At 35.9% G+C, this 15,627-nt stretch overlaps 1 protein-coding gene across 8 annotated transcripts in view; it reads left to right on the top strand.

Annotated features, from left to right (window-relative positions):
* CLHC1 (clathrin heavy chain linker domain containing 1) overlaps positions 1 to 15,627 on the top strand; it is a 36,921-nt gene that overhangs the window by 8,663 nt on the left and 12,631 nt on the right. For 3 of the 8 annotated variants that reach the window (XM_053925463.1, XM_024553061.3, XM_053925464.1), the window contains 7 exons: positions 664 to 851; positions 4,720 to 4,853; positions 6,627 to 6,828; positions 6,939 to 7,051; positions 7,434 to 7,515; positions 9,596 to 9,702; positions 12,688 to 12,862. In XM_053925463.1, the coding sequence (XP_053781438.1) occupies positions 664 to 851; positions 4,720 to 4,853; positions 6,627 to 6,828; positions 6,939 to 7,051; positions 7,434 to 7,515; positions 9,596 to 9,702; positions 12,688 to 12,862 (1,001 nt within the window). Of the gene's footprint in view, positions 1 to 663; positions 852 to 1,553; positions 1,674 to 4,719; positions 4,854 to 6,626; positions 6,829 to 6,938; positions 7,052 to 7,433; positions 7,516 to 9,595; positions 9,703 to 12,687; positions 12,863 to 15,627 lie in introns of those variants that run through there. The other 5 variants (XM_045189438.2, XM_045189439.2, XM_053925465.1 and 2 more) reach the window with 5 other exon arrangements.

Raw genomic sequence — 15,627 nt, 5'->3', positions numbered from 1 at the left:
AATTGGTTAGAAAAACAGGGAGGTGAAGGGAGTCCAGGATTTCAAGATCTGAATGAAGTCAGAGACTGGATTTGGAGGTGGTAAGGGATGATATGTAAGTATATATAAAAGATCCAGAATTGGGATAATTAGACCTGGTATTGGTCTTAAGTGACATCGTATAATGTATGTGTTCATACCAAGTAGAGAAAAATATGATATTTTTCTCGTATTTAAGCTCACAGTACTGTAATGATTCACAAGGATCACAATTCAGAAAATACTGTCTTTAATACACAGTCATATTTTTGTAAACTCCAAATTTATAAAATTTTAGACTTCTAATTGCTCATTTTGTTTTATTTAAAAAGTTATCTAGCCCTTGCTGGTGTGGCTCAGTGGATGGAGTGCTGGCTTGTGAACCAAAGGGTTGCTGGTTCAATTCCTGGTCTAGGGCACATGCCTGGATTGCAGGCCAGGTCCTCAGCTGGGGGCATGTGAGAGGCAACTACACATTGATGTTTCTCACCCTCTCTTTCTCCCTCCCTTCCCCTCTCTCTAAAAATAAATAAAATCTTTAAAAAATAAAGATACAAAACAATCTATAGTGCTGTTTGCAAGGCTTTTGATCCATTGTGTTCTAGAAAAAAATTCAGTAGCATAGGCAGAAAAATCATATTTCAGGTAATAGAATATGTCACTGCATACAAATCCATTCTTACTTCAATCAAAAAAGAATATGATGCCTTTATTGAGAGAATAAAGAAAGACCAAAGAACTGCATTTAATCTCCATGGAAAACTTAAAGTTTTGGCAGCAGAGCCCACAACATTGGTATATCACAGGAAAAGGACAATCCAACTTGAAGCAAAGTGAGTACGTTAGTAAATAGCCCAAAAAGTGATAATTGTTAACTTGGTTATATTAACTAGCTGGTATAACTATAACCAGTGGCTCTTAGTCTTTTTGAATTATAATTTTATTTTAAAGCCATGTTTTCATGTTACCTTTCCTACCAGCTTTAAATGCCTATATTTTTTACTTAAAATTCTGGTTGAGAATGTTATATCTCTTAGACTAATTGGAGGCACATTGTAATATCACAAACGGAGGGTTGTAAGTAGTTGCTCCAGGTAATTTTTTTGTGGGGGAGATTTGATAGTACAATTTCATGATTACCCTCTGAATTAGATCACTTAATTCTGTGTCACACAAAAGTAAGTAACCCACTAGGAGAGGGTGCAGTGCTCCCTCTTGTTGAATAGTCTCATTTCCAGTGTTCCTTCCATTTGGTAAATGATGGGTACATTATTTTTATAGATAATTTCAAATCAACATGGAAAATTATGCAAATATGACCTGGTAATATGGCTGGCTAGATGTTAGATCTTCCTATTGGGGAAAAATGCTACATAAAATATATATTTTTTAAATCTTTCCAAAAACAACAGGAAGCTGACAAGATAGTAAGAGATTTTCAGGCAGAGTCATAATAGAGGACAAGAGAGGAGCACTAAAGCTTCTATGGCCCGGAGAGCATTTATTAACTAATGATCATAAGCTTCAGTTTTTAGGGTGGCACAGGGGGACAAAAGACAGAGCCCAGGATCTTCCCAAGGCGTAGTCTACTGGGAAATCCTCCCTGTATAAAGCTGGGATGATAAAGGGTTACACCCTTGCAGAGTGAGCCAAGGGTAAGTGTCCCAGCCTTGGGGGACTGCATGGAAAATAACCTTCTGCTCAGCAGACTACTAATGAGAACAAGGCTTATTTTGGGGGTGAGAAATGTTTTGGAACTAGAAATGGTAGTGGTTGTACAACTTTAAATATACTAAAATTCAGTGAATTGTTTACCCTGCATGGGTTAATTTTAAGGTATATGAACTATATCTGAATAAAGCTATTATAAAAAAAGACATGGAGGATAGAGTGGAAAAGTCATATGTTTAATCATATCTCTAAGAGAAAGATAATATGGGTCAGGGACAATATTTGAAGAGATAAAGGCTGAGAATTTTCTAGAATTGGTGAAAGACAGCAATTTACAGATATAGGAGGTCCAAAGAATCCCAAGTAAATAAGAAATACTCAACTAGATTTATTGTAGTTAAATTGACAAAGATAAAAAGAGATCACAAAAGTAGCTAAAGAAAGGGGCAACAATTAGATACTTTTTTTGGAAATTTAACATTTATTTTTTTAACTTTTTTTACATTTTTTTATTGTTCTACAAGTACAGTCATCTCCATTTTCCCTCCAACACTCCCACCCCCACTCCCCACCCCAGCCATCCCCACCTCCCACTCAGTCTCACCTATGGGTCAGTATGATGGCTCTTCCTCAAATACAAAGTGACGACTGAGGCCCATTTATTCAGGGTGCACAAATATATTATAACTGTTGTTAAGGATCAATTAAGCTCATTCTTTTAGTTCATTGCTAATATCTGGACCCATGTTCTAATGTGTGAAAAGGCTTGGAACACTGGAGCAGGGCTGATGGTCAATAAATTTAGACTATTGGATGTGCAGTCTGAATTTGTCCAAGGCAACCAGAGATAATGGAAATCAGTAATAAGATTTTGGTTAAAAAAGGACAAGAAATGCATTACTTTGCCCTTTCAATAGTTTGCATTGATAGTTTATCCCCCCCCCCAATTTGCCATTTGACATGATCTCATGAATAATAATAAATTAGTCTGTTATTAATTACTGTTTTCATTGGAAAGAATATGTTGGCTTTGCAACATTATAGACTGAAAAAGGAGTTTTTCATGGGTTTTGACGATGTTTTAAATGTAAAATTATATGTCCCCTAGAGCAAGGTACATGAAGACAAGAATAAACAAATGGGATCTCATCAAAATAAAAAGCTTCTGCACAGCTAAAGAAAACAGCATTAAAGTGAAAAGAGAACCAACCATATGGGAAAACATATTTGCCAGTCATACCTTGGACAAGGGTTTCATTATCCTAAGTGAAATAAGCCAGGCCATGAAAGACAAATACCATATGATCTCACCTATAAGTGGAACCTAATCAACAATTAGATACTTTTCAACGTGTTACAGCATATATTGGGACTTCGTTCCTTTTTTTGACTGAGTAATGTTCTATTGTGTGTATATACCGCATTTTGTTTTCTTATCTGTTGATGAATTCTTGCATTGTTTCCACCTTTGGCTGTTCTGAATCATGTCACTATGAACATTCACGTACAAGGATCTGTTTAGGTCCCTGCTTTCGATTCTTTTGAATGTCTGTTTACTTTTAACATTGCTTTTTTTTCACAAGCATAGTTTATTTGGATGGAATCCAAAAGATATTTTATTTCCACAGTCTCTCTTCTATGAACACAAGCTCTTGTTCTGAGCAAGCTGTAGTTACCAAGAACTCTATAAACACATGCAGACGGGGTTGTTTTTAATTTGTCAAAACCCTGTGACATTTATGTATCTAATTTTAATGTTATTTTCTCCCTTGGCCAACATACCAGATAAGCTAGGAAACAAACTTCATATAATGCTTATAAGTTATATCTTCTTCTTGCTCTTTAAGATCCCCGTTTCAGGAGTAACTCAGTTTTACCTCAAAGAAGTGTTATCATTCCTTTAGCTCTATGACCAAAATTGCCATATTTTGCCATGTAAAATGCGCTCCCGTGCATAATGAACACCCATGTTTTTGGCCTAAATTTTTCAGGAAAAAATCTTTCATTTTAATTTTTTAATTCAATTTTTTAATTTCTATTTAGAAACAAAACTGATTATTGTATTCCAGGGTATTATTTTGCATATGGATATCATTATTGTTTTCTAGAGTTACACTTTTAATGCATAAGCATAAATAAAAGAATTAAAAACATTTATATAGATATGAAATTCATACTACCCATGTATAATGCTCATCCTTATTTTTCACTCAAACATGTGGGCAAAAATGTACGTTATCCTGGCAAAATATGGTATTATAGTAGGCTGAATAATGGCTCTTAAAGATATCAGCCCTAATCCTGGGAACCTGGAAATGTTACTTTTATTTGGGGAAAGGGTCTTTGCAGATGTGATTATATTAAAGATCTTGAGACAGAGATTATCTCGGATTATCCAGGTAGGCAGTCACCAGTGTCCCTTATAAGAGAGGGGTGGAAGGAGTGTTGATCCAGACAGAAGCAGAGATAGAAGCGATGCAACCTCTGAAGGCCAGTGGCCCCCGCAGCTGGAAAAGGCAAGGCCTGGATTCTCCCCTAGAGGTTCTAGAGGAAGCATGGTCCTGACAACACTGTTTTGGATCCAGTGATACTGGTTTCTGGCCTCCAGAACAGTGAGAGAATACATTCCTGTTGTTTTAAACCACCAAGTTTGTGGTGATTTGCTATGGCAACCCTAAGAAACGTATACAAATACTTACAAAAATAAATTTTATTTTACTTAATTTTTTATAGAAAAATAATTTTAAATTGCAAATGTAATTTTCAACTAAAGGGAATAGACACAGTACTCTGTAGCCAGATTATTATGTTTAACACTTATAAATTTCCAATAAGGTTATGAATCAGTATTTTACTGTTGCCTTGAAAGAAAATTATGGTAAGGTTAGTAAACTTTGGGGGGCACTGTTTTGTAAACTTCCACCTAAGTCCATAATAGTTAAAAATGATAATGAACCTGTTCTGTTATACATTTTATGATTAAATAATTGTTAGTTGAAAGAAACATAAGAAAGCCTTTTTGTTTTTCAGAATGAGGGTTATTGAACATAATTCCTCAAAGATTCAATTGCAAATAAACAAAATAAAACAACTTAGGGCAGAGCGTGACATAAAAGAAGTAAAACATTTTCCTTTCTCCAAAGATCCTTCAAAACCTATTCCAGGTACTGTATTTTGTGTAAAATATTTGAAAGAAGTTCTAACTGTCCTCAGTTATTACTTACTATGCACATATAAATAGCACATATAATTGCACATATAAACTAATATATATGTGCTATGTGTACGTTTTCAAAGTAAACCAGGACTCTGTCCTTATTATATATAAAGACCTTTAGCCAGGATTCTAGGCAGAAACAAGGGAATAAGAAAACCCTAAAAGATTAAAATAGTTCCAGTCTAATTGGAATATATAAAGTATAATAGTTCTTAGTGTGGTTTCTGGTCAGCATCAGCATTAACTGGAACCTGTTAGAAATGCAGATTCTTTGGCTCCACTGCAGAGTTACTGTGTCAGAACCCCAGGATGGGAGTGGAGTGGAGGTAGGGCTAGGGCCCAAGAGTAGGTGTTTTAACAAGTTCTCTAGGTTATTCTGATGTACTTAAAGTTTGAGAACCCATGGTACAATACATGTAAAACCAGTAGTGTATTAAGTTCTGGTGAATATTGTTGACTCATATTGAGGTCAGCACTCACTGTTTCCTCATCTTCAGCTAAGCCTCATTTTAAGAAATTGGAGTGTATCCTGGAATTTATCCAGGGTGTTGAGAAGTTTGTATGATGAATAGACAGAGGAATTACAGATATTCGTCCTGGAAGCAAGAAAGTCTTTGAAAATAGATAACTGTATTCAAAACTCTTATAGATTTCAACTAGTGTTTATCCAGATGCAGAATCAATAGGTGAAAATATTAGGAGGTCAGATTTGGATTCAATGGAAGAAGCTATGTCTTGAAATAATGAGTTACTCCACACCAGAGAATTTCAGCTGAGGTTGGATGATCAGCCTGTGTTCAGTGGAGGCAGGGACTAGATTCCCTTTCAAAAATAAAATTATGACTAACAAAATACAGATAAGGTACATATGAGTACAGAATAACTAACAAATTGTTTAAATACTGAGAGGATTCAGAGTAAGGGAATGATTAAAATTGAGTAAGATTAATACAGGGGGATTTCTGAAGAAGAATCTTGAGGTATGCTTTTAAAGGCAACAATTAGCACTGACCAGGGCGCTCAGTTGATTGAAAGCTGTCCTGCAAAGCAAAGAGTTGCTGGTTTGATTCCCGGTCAGGGCACATGCCATACGGGAGGCGATTGATGTTTTTCTCACATTGATGTTTCTCTTTCTCCCTCTCTTCCTCTCTCATTAATAAATAAATAAATAAAATGAAGACATCAATTAGCCTGAATGAGAAGGGAAGTCACTTGAACTGTGTGTGTCTGTGTTGTTATGAATAATGAGCAGAAGGAGCAATTAGAGGGAGAGGGGACTAAAGATACGGCTGGCATTTCATAAGCTTTTCGTTAGAAAGAATAAGCACGTTACCCTGGGGTTAGCTCTAGTAGTTTAATGGATGCTTTGGTTAGAAATCAGTGGGCAGAAATCCTGAGTTGTTAGGCAGAAGCTCTTAGTATTAGTGAGTAACAGTGTTATTTAGGGGTTTGCAAGGTGTGGCAATGAGGTCATTAAAACTTTCTATCTTAAGATGCTAAGGTTTGGACAATCAATCTTTGAGTCTTAATTGATATGCTTAAAAACTGCTAGCCATCTAAAACTGTATGCTAATTCTGTTTAATGTCCAGTAAACTACAGGTTCATGCTCCCATTTCTTAATTATATCTTGACACAGGGAAAACTCTGACCTATTTTGCTTTTGAGCACAAGAGTCCCACATATGGCTTGGTTAGTTTGATTTGACCCTTCTATCCATAGGCATGACTCTTGAAGAATCTGTCAATTTAGATGCTCTCAATAAATACCTGAAACATCTTGAAGATAAATATGCAGAAATTAAACAGTTAATGTCAAAAAAATATGTACCAGCACAGAGGAAGGCAGATTTAGAGGAGGAAATGATTGTGATATTAAAACGGCGAGATGAAGCTGAAAATATCAACAAAGAGTTACAGTTTCGGTATGCAAGTTGATTATATATTTTTTAAGTTTGAAGCTTTTATTTGTGTTTATTGTAGTGTTCCACTATTTGATTGTAGGTTCAGTATGTTGATGTTTTTATCTTTATAGTCATCAAAGACTGCAGATTATTTTTTATGCACTTACTTCATGGGTGAAATCAGATATGAGCAGCTCATTTCAAGACTTTGTGAAGCAAATGGAAAAAACTAAAGATTTATACGGTAGTTTATCTATATATTTAATTAATACAAATAACAAAACTTTACTCCCCCTCACCTACACCCCCCCCCCTACACAGAAAGCTAAAAAGTAAGGATTTTCCTAGGCTGAGTTTAAGGAAAGCAGAAATACACTTATTTCTGTTAGGAGTCTTCCTTCAACAGATAATTAGTAAAGAGTAGACTTGGTGAGCCAAAGAGATGATGCTTGAAAATGCACCTTAAAATAAGGAAGAAGGGGAAAGGGAGGCCACTCAGTTTAGAAGAGGTTGGTCCTAATAGAAACCATAGCATTTAGTTGTTGGTATTAAACATCTACATGCTTATTATTTGCTATTGATTTAGAGCCTTACATGTTATCTGATGGATCTTTCAATATTTATAGGTGACCAAGGCATCGTTGAAGAACTATGTGAAGATCCAAGCAAGACAAAAGAAGCTGAAATTTTGCTTTATTACATTGAAAGGCAAATATTTTTAAAGCTTTTATTTTTTCTTGTTAAAACAGTGTTGCATTTATTTAATATGTATTTAAATACATATTAATTCATATTTAATATTTATTATTCAGCATTTTGATAAGCTGTAGCCTCTAGCTTTTGTATCTTTAAAATTTTACTCTAGCGGACAAATTAGAAAATAAGCTAGAATTTTAAAAAATAGATTTTTTAATTTATTTTTTTTATTATTGTTATTCAATTACAGTTGTCTGCCTTTTCTCCCCATCCCTCCACCCAACCCCAGCCGAACCCACCTCCCTCCCCCACCTCCACCCTCCCCCTTGATTTTGTCCTTTATAGTAGTTCCTGTAAACCCTTCTCCCCACTGTCCCCTCCCCACTCCCCCCTGGCTATTGTTAGATTGTTCTTAACTTCAATGTCTCTGGTTATATTTTGTTTGCTTTTTTCTTTTGTTGATTATGTTCCAGTTAAAGGTGAGATCATACGGTATTTGTCCCTCATTGCCTGGCTTATTTCACTTAGCATAATGCTCTCCAGTCCCATCCATGCTGTTGCAAAGGGTATAAGCTCCTTCTTTCTCTCTGCTGCGTAGAATTCCATTGTGTAAATGTACCATAGTTTTTTGATCCATTCATTTGCTGATGGGCACTTAGGTTGCTTCTAGTACTTGGCTATTGTAAATTGTGGGGCTATGAACATTGGGGTGCACAGGTTCTTTTGGATTGGTGATTCAGGGTTCTTAGGGTATAATCCCAGCAGCAGAATTGCTGGGTCAAAGGGCAGTTCCATTTTTAGTTTTGTGAGGAAATTCCATACTGTTTTCCACAGTGGCCTCACCTGTCTGCATTAAAAAGTAGATTCTTTATGACAAAAATACTACATTAGTAGGCTTGGAAATATTTCAGAGACTATAGGTGGATTGTAGTATTAATTTAACTTTTATTTATATTTTTCCTACATTGCCTCACCATCAATTTGACGTTACAAAATGTTTTTGAGAATGTCTTCTTGAGCCATCAGATTACCCTAATTCAGTCTTTTTTTTCTCATTATTTTTATCCTATGACATATTAAAAAGGTATATTTTTGCCCTATACTTAAGTTGTTATATATAGTGTATAATAGAGGCTCAAGGAAATTTAAGACTTTATTCACTAAGAAGTTAATTCATAGGCTATAAGGTCAATATGTAATGAACATATGTAATATTCCTAATCTAACATATTAAACAGTTTTAACTGTTTATTGCATGTTGATATGATATAAATAAGGAGTGAAATTATTTTGGGAGGCACCAAAGCCTGTGTTATTTCCTTACACAGTGTTCTTCTCTAAGTCTCCCAGCTTCAGACACGAGAGAAAACCCATAATGAGGTTAAAAGTTTGATGTATTTTGCATAATATTACCTTGATGTTTTTCTCCTCTGGGGGTTCCACATTTGTTTGCAACACTATGTAAATCATGTTTGCCATAGTTTTATTAATTGTGAGGTAAGGGCTGATTTGAAGACATTCTGCCTTAGGAAGAGGAGGAGAAGCTTAAGTTATTTGAACTATTATCTTTCTTCTTGTGTTAGTCTCATATTTAATTGGGATTCTGATGCCTGGCAGAGCAACATAGGCTTCTGAATACCAAGGACACCTCTTGATTTTTCAAATTGGCAGTCTTTGTGTTCAATTATTTCAATATTTCCCTTAGGTGAGCCTCTAAGCAGATTGCCCTTCTTTTCCCTGACTCCCCCTTTTATCTAGAGATGATATGGGAGAAAAAATCTGAACTCATTGTAATTCACTTCAAATTCTGTACATTTTCTGAGGCTTGTTATAAATACTGTAGGAATAAAGTACAAGAGCAGGTTCAAAGTCAGCTGGCAGGTGAGAGTTTTATTCTGAGACTATAAGAATGACAGAATACTAGGGGGGAAAGTGAAAAAACATCTTACAGAGTGAATGAATCTAATTATAATTTATTAGATTTCCTCTTCTATATTACTATGCCACTATGTTTAGTCTGTATTAAGCATTTCTAATCAGTTTTCTTTTTTGTATACTTTTTATAATGTATAATGAAATACAATGGCTGTAGGTTCAACGAATTAATCTCACTTGGTGAATATGAGAAGGCAATTTGTTTTGCAGCAAACAGTCCTAGAAGAATTCTTCAAAACATTGGGACAGTGAATAAATTTAAGGGTAAGCATAGAATTCTCTCAGAACCTTACATATGTATGCAAATTTTACTTTTCCCCTGTGATAGAATGGGAAGAGTACTGAACTGGGCGACTAAAGAATTAAGCTCCAGTCTTATCTCTACCATTTACTTAGTTTCCTTAGCTATAACATTAAAAAGTTTGATTAGGTTTTCTAAATTAAATTATGAAATATTTTACATATACTGAAAACTATGAAGAAACGTAACAGCCATGTACAACTATCAAGATTTAATAAACGTTAGTATTTTGTCAAATTTGTTCCAGTTCCTTTTATTTTTTAATTAATTAAAAAATAAAAAAAATAATTAAAAAATTTAATTAAAACTTAATTTTTTAATTGAATTTATTGAGGCAATGCTGGTTAACAAAATTACCCAGGTTTCAGTTGCACAATTCTATAATACATCATCTGTGCACTGTAGTGTGTGTTCACCACCCCAAGTCACGTCTCCATCCATTTATCCCCCAATATCCTCCTTTCCCTCCCTGTACCCACTCTCCACTTCCTTTTAAAAACAGCTTTGTTGTTGTAAGTTGATATGTATTCAACAAATTATACCTATTTAAAGTATAGAATTTGATAAGTTTTGTGATGTGTATCACCCCAAATTTCCCTCATTCCCCTCAAGGATCTCTCTCTCCCTCTACTTCTCACTCCACCCACCATTCCCTCCCACAGCTTCCCCTCTGGTCCCTAAGCATCCGCTAGTCTGCTTTGCATTTTCTAGTATTTTATATAAATAGAATTATATAGTTGGTATTCTTTTTTGACTGACTTCTTAAACTCAGCATAATTATTTTGAAATTCATCCATGTTGTTGTACTTATCAATAGTTTATTCTTTTTATTAGTGGTATTACATTGTATGACTGTAAGTTCTTTATCAGATAAATGACTTACAAATATTTTCTCTTAATTCGTGGCATGTCTTTTCATTCTCTTAACAGTATCTTTATTAAGTTAGAAATTTTTAATTTTGTTGAAGTCTAATTTGAGATTTTTCTTTTATGAATAGTGACATTGGTGGTGTACCTAAGAAATCTGTGCCTAATCTGCAGAGATGTTTCTCCTAATTTTTTATAAGAATTGTATAGTTTTAGGTTTACTTTTAGGCCTGTGATCCAATTTGAGTTAATTTTTATATATGATGCGAGGTACGTGTCAAAGTCTGTCCATTAGTTGGTGGTCATTTGGGGTGTTTCCACTTTTGGGCTGTTATTTATAATGCAGCTGTGAACATTTGTACACAAGTTTTTGTGTGGACATAAGTTTTTATTTCTCTTGGTTAGATCCTTGGGAGTGGAATTGCTGGCTTATGTGTTAACTGCATGTTAATACTTTGAGGAACTGTCAAGCTGTTTGTACTACTTTCCGTTCCCACCAGCAGTATACATGGGTTCCAGTTTCTTCACATTTTTATCCACGTTCATTAATCTGTGTGAAGGGGTATCTCGGCGTGGTTTTGATTTCCACGTCCCTAATGACTAATGAGGTGGAGCGTCCTTTCATGTATCTGTAGGCCATTTGTATGACTTCTTTGGAGATGTTTCTTTTCTTGCTCATTTAAAAGTTGTAGTATTTATGGCTTTTATTAATGAGTTGCAAGAGTTCTTTCTGTGTTCTGGATAAAAATCTCTTACCAGATAGATGATATTCAAATATTTTCTTTCAGTCTATTGGATTATCTTTTCACTTTCTTGACGCTGTTTTTTGAAGGGCCAAAATTTTTAACCTTGATGAAGTTCAGTTTATCATTCTGTTCTTTTATGGCTGTGCTTCTGCTGTTGAATCTAAGAACTGTCTAACTTAAGATCCTGTGTTCTCTTCTAAGAGTTTTATGTACTTAGGTCTGTGATCTACTTTGAGTTAGTGTTTGTGCACGGTGTAAGGTAGGGGTCCAAGTGTATTCCTTCGCATGTGGGTGTCTAGTTTCCCCAGCACCATTTGTTAAGAAAAAGACTTGCCTTTACCCATTGAATTTTGTGGCTCCTTGTAAAAAAATCAATTGACCGGGGGTTATGCTATTCTATTGCTCTAGAGTTTTATCCTGTGCCAGTATCATACTACCTTGTTTACAATAGCTTTCTAGTAAGTTTTGAGATTGGAAGTGTCAGTCTATCTTCCTTTTGATTAATATTCGTGTAGTATATTTTTTATACTTTTATTCTCTTTGTGTCTTTATTTAAAGTCAGTGTGTTCTAGATAACATACTGGATCCTACTTTTTCATACAATCTGAAAATGCAGTGTTTTGATCATTTATATTTAATCATTGTTGATTTTTATTTGCTTTCTATTTTCCTCAGCTCTTCTTTGTTACTTTTTCTCTTTTTCTGCCTTCTTTTGGATTAATTTTTTATGATTCTGTTTTTCCTCCTTTGTTGATTTATGAGCTATAACTTTTTGTTGATTTATTTGGTTGTTGCTTTAGGGTTTATAGATTAAATCTTTATCACATTATATCACTTGATATATAAAAACAGAATATTTCTAAATTTTTATATTAGTAGCATATACCATTTTGGGGTCTTCATTCCTTTGTGTAAATTTATATATCTATCTGCTATCGTTTTCTTTCTGCTTGAAAGACTACTTTTAACATTTCTTACAGTGCAGGCCCGCTGGTGTTATATTCTTTCAGCTTTTTAAAGTTCCTTCAAGAGGCTCTGAGGGAGATTCCATTCCATGCTTCTCTCCTAGCTTCTCGGTGGCTGTCAACATTTTTTGGTATTCCTTAGCTTATAGACACATCATCCAAATCTCTGCCTTGGCTTTCATATAGCATGTAATGTTTAGTCCTTATCCAAAATATAAAGTTCAATACATAAGCATTAGTTAAAAATTACAAATATGTAATTTTAGATTAAATTTTTTAGAAAATGCAAGAAGATAAAAATAATATGAAGTAAGAAAAAGCAAACTATTACTTAAAGCATTTGACGTAAAAACTGTTCTTCTCTCTGTAGCTGTTGGAAAAATTAGAGGAAAGCCTTCTCCACTGCTCTTATTTTTTGAGGCTGTCTTCAGCACAAGTCATGCTCACAGACGTCCTGTTAATGCAGAACTCACTCTGGAAGGAATCAAATGTGGATTATCTGAAAAACGTCTAGATTTAGTTATCAATTGGGTCACTCAGGAAAGGTAAGCAAAATTAAACATTTCACTTAATTTTGATATTTGATTAAGGACGTTATTCTTAAAAATTTAATAATTTTCCTTATCAATGCATTATTTGAGCATTTATTTGAGGTCTCTATTATAATTAGAAAGTGTTAAGCATTCATGGAGTACTGGGCTTAGTCACAATTGATCAGGAGCTGACTCCTGGCAGTTCATAAGATGATGCAGAACCACTTAATGATGGATGGAAGTTGATCAGTAAGGATAGAAAAGCACTGATTAGTATCACACTGCTTGAAAGAGTAAGGCAGGAACCAGATTCCAGATAGGCTGTGGGTAGACATAAAGGGTAAACCCAGGAGAAAATTTATAAACAGGAGAAACATGGATCAAGGTAGCATTTAGGAGAACATACAAACCAGAGAGGACAGGCAGGAGGTGGCTTCTTGGAGCTGGATCTCCACACAGGTTGAGAAATTAGTACCAGGGTTCCCTTAGGTTGGGTTCCCTGGAACCAAAGCCTGAAGCAAGAATTCGAGTGCACATGATTGACAGAGGGAGGCCTTCTGAAGACAATGTGTAAGTGAAGCAGAATAGGGAGGAGGAAAGAGCCGAGCGGATATGATCTCAGGCATGTTCTAACCTTGGCCTTATTTATAGAGGGGTGGCTCTGGAGTGTAAACCACACCACAGAGCTAGTTCGCCTTGAGGCAAGGGGCTGGCCTTTTATACCTCTTTATCAGTCATTCAGGGGCTGTTGTTGGCTGCCTGGATGGAGTGGGAAAACATCACTTCATGGGCATGGTGGCTCTCACCAACCATGGGCGATTCACTGGAAGGGAGGGACCTGTGAGTCAGTTCTCAGAGCAGTTGAGGAAGAGCATACTGGCCCAGTAAAGGGGGTTTGGGCACAACAGGAAAACAGCATCTACATCAGACATCTATTTGCATAACACAGATCTATTTGCTTCTCACAGTAAGGTCACTCCATCCAGGCACAACTTCTCTAGGATTCTGTGGTCATAATTCTAGGGGAAGCTTAAAAGAGGAGGGTTGCCCTGACCGATGTGGCTCAGTTGGTTGGATGTCATCCTACAAAGTGAAAGGTGCCTTGTTCAATTCCCTGTGAGGGCACATGCCTAGGTTGCCGGTTTGGTCCCTGGTCAGGGTGTGTGTGTGAGAGGCAGCCAATTTATGTTTCTCTCTCACATTGATGTTTCTCTCCCTCCCTTTCACCCTCCCTTCCCGTCTCTCTAAGAAGAAAAAAAAAAAAAAAGAGGAGGGTTAGTGTGATGAACTATAGCCCTTTTCATTATAATTGGTTCTATAGTTGTAATTTGTTTTTTACAACTTTATTGAGATATAATTTACATACGGTATCCTATACATATTTAAAGTGTGCAATTTAATTAATTTTAAAAAACAGCATTATAGAGATATAATTAACATATAATAAACTGCATGAATTTAAAGTGTACAGATTAACAGGTTTTGACATATGTATATGCCCATGAAATCATCACAGTCAAGATGATAACATATCCATGACCTTCAAGTGTTTCCTTGTGTCCCTTTATAATGCCTCTTCTTTCCGTCCACCCCCTCATTTCACACTCCTCCCCATCTCCAGGTAACCACTGATCCGCTTTCTGTCACTGTAGATTAGTTTGCTTTTTCTAGAATTTTATATAAACAAACTCAAACCTTATGTATTCTTTTATTCTTCTTGGTCTGACTTCTTGCACTTATGATTGCTTTGAGAGTCATCAGTATTAATTAGTGTTCATCATCTTTCTCCTCTATTACCCATTTTAGATTCTTTTCACCCTTACACTTCCTTCTGTTGGTCTTGATGGTTTGTCTAGTGGGTTGATTGTGGTTTCCATGCCTTTATCAAACCATGGTTATTGGTTTACCCACCTACGGTTTTCAATTGGCGTGGGACTACTCACAGATATCCTAGTAGATTATCTGCTACCTGTAACAGACAACTATATACCATTCGAAAATCAACTACTGGCTCCTGCTAAAACTGGAGTGTTGATCCCTGGAACATCAATGACTGCAACTAGAACTGCTCATCGTGAACTGGGTTCTAACAGACTCACCAAGTCATAAGGTCAGGTGGGCTCAGAAGAGCCCATCCAAACGCAGATACAACCAAGACCATGTTCAAGCAGGTTTAGAGCATATAGGTAGGCTTCACGAATAGGTGGCCCAGAACCCATGCCAACTACCACTGAAGGACTGATACCTCCTGCATGGCTCTCACCTGTGGCCTCATGGGGTTACCTAAGATCAGCAGATAGTGGAATAAAAAACCGAAACTTTGTTCATGGATGGTTCAGGTGGCCAAGATGGAGTAACATCCTTAAGGATGAAGTGTACTCTTTAAACCAATGACAATTATATAATGCTGTATCCCCAACAGGTAGAATACTTGGGTCTGAAAAGTAAAGAGTGGCTCTGCTCAACTCTTACTACCAGAAGCCCAGTTAGAGAGTGTATTTGTCAGGGTTCTCCGGAGAAACAGATTCAATAGGATATGTATATTTTCTGTACATAGATTATAAGAAATTTGCTCATGTAATTATGGAGGCCGAGAAGTTCCAAGATTTGCAGTCAGGAAGCTAAGAGAGCCAATGGTGTAAATTCCACTCCCAAAGTCGACAAGCTCAGGACCCGAGAAGAGCCAGTACTTCTGTTTGAGTCCAAAGGCTGGGAAAGACTAATGTCACAGCTGAAGTAGTAAGACTGGAGGAGTTTCCAATTATTTGAGGGAGGAC

The sequence above is a fragment of the Desmodus rotundus genome, chromosome 5, assembly GCF_022682495.2.
Source record: "Desmodus rotundus isolate HL8 chromosome 5, HLdesRot8A.1, whole genome shotgun sequence".
In the NCBI taxonomy this organism is placed as follows: domain Eukaryota; kingdom Metazoa; phylum Chordata; class Mammalia; order Chiroptera; family Phyllostomidae; genus Desmodus; species Desmodus rotundus.
This window is presented reverse-complemented; position numbering and strand designations above follow the sequence as displayed.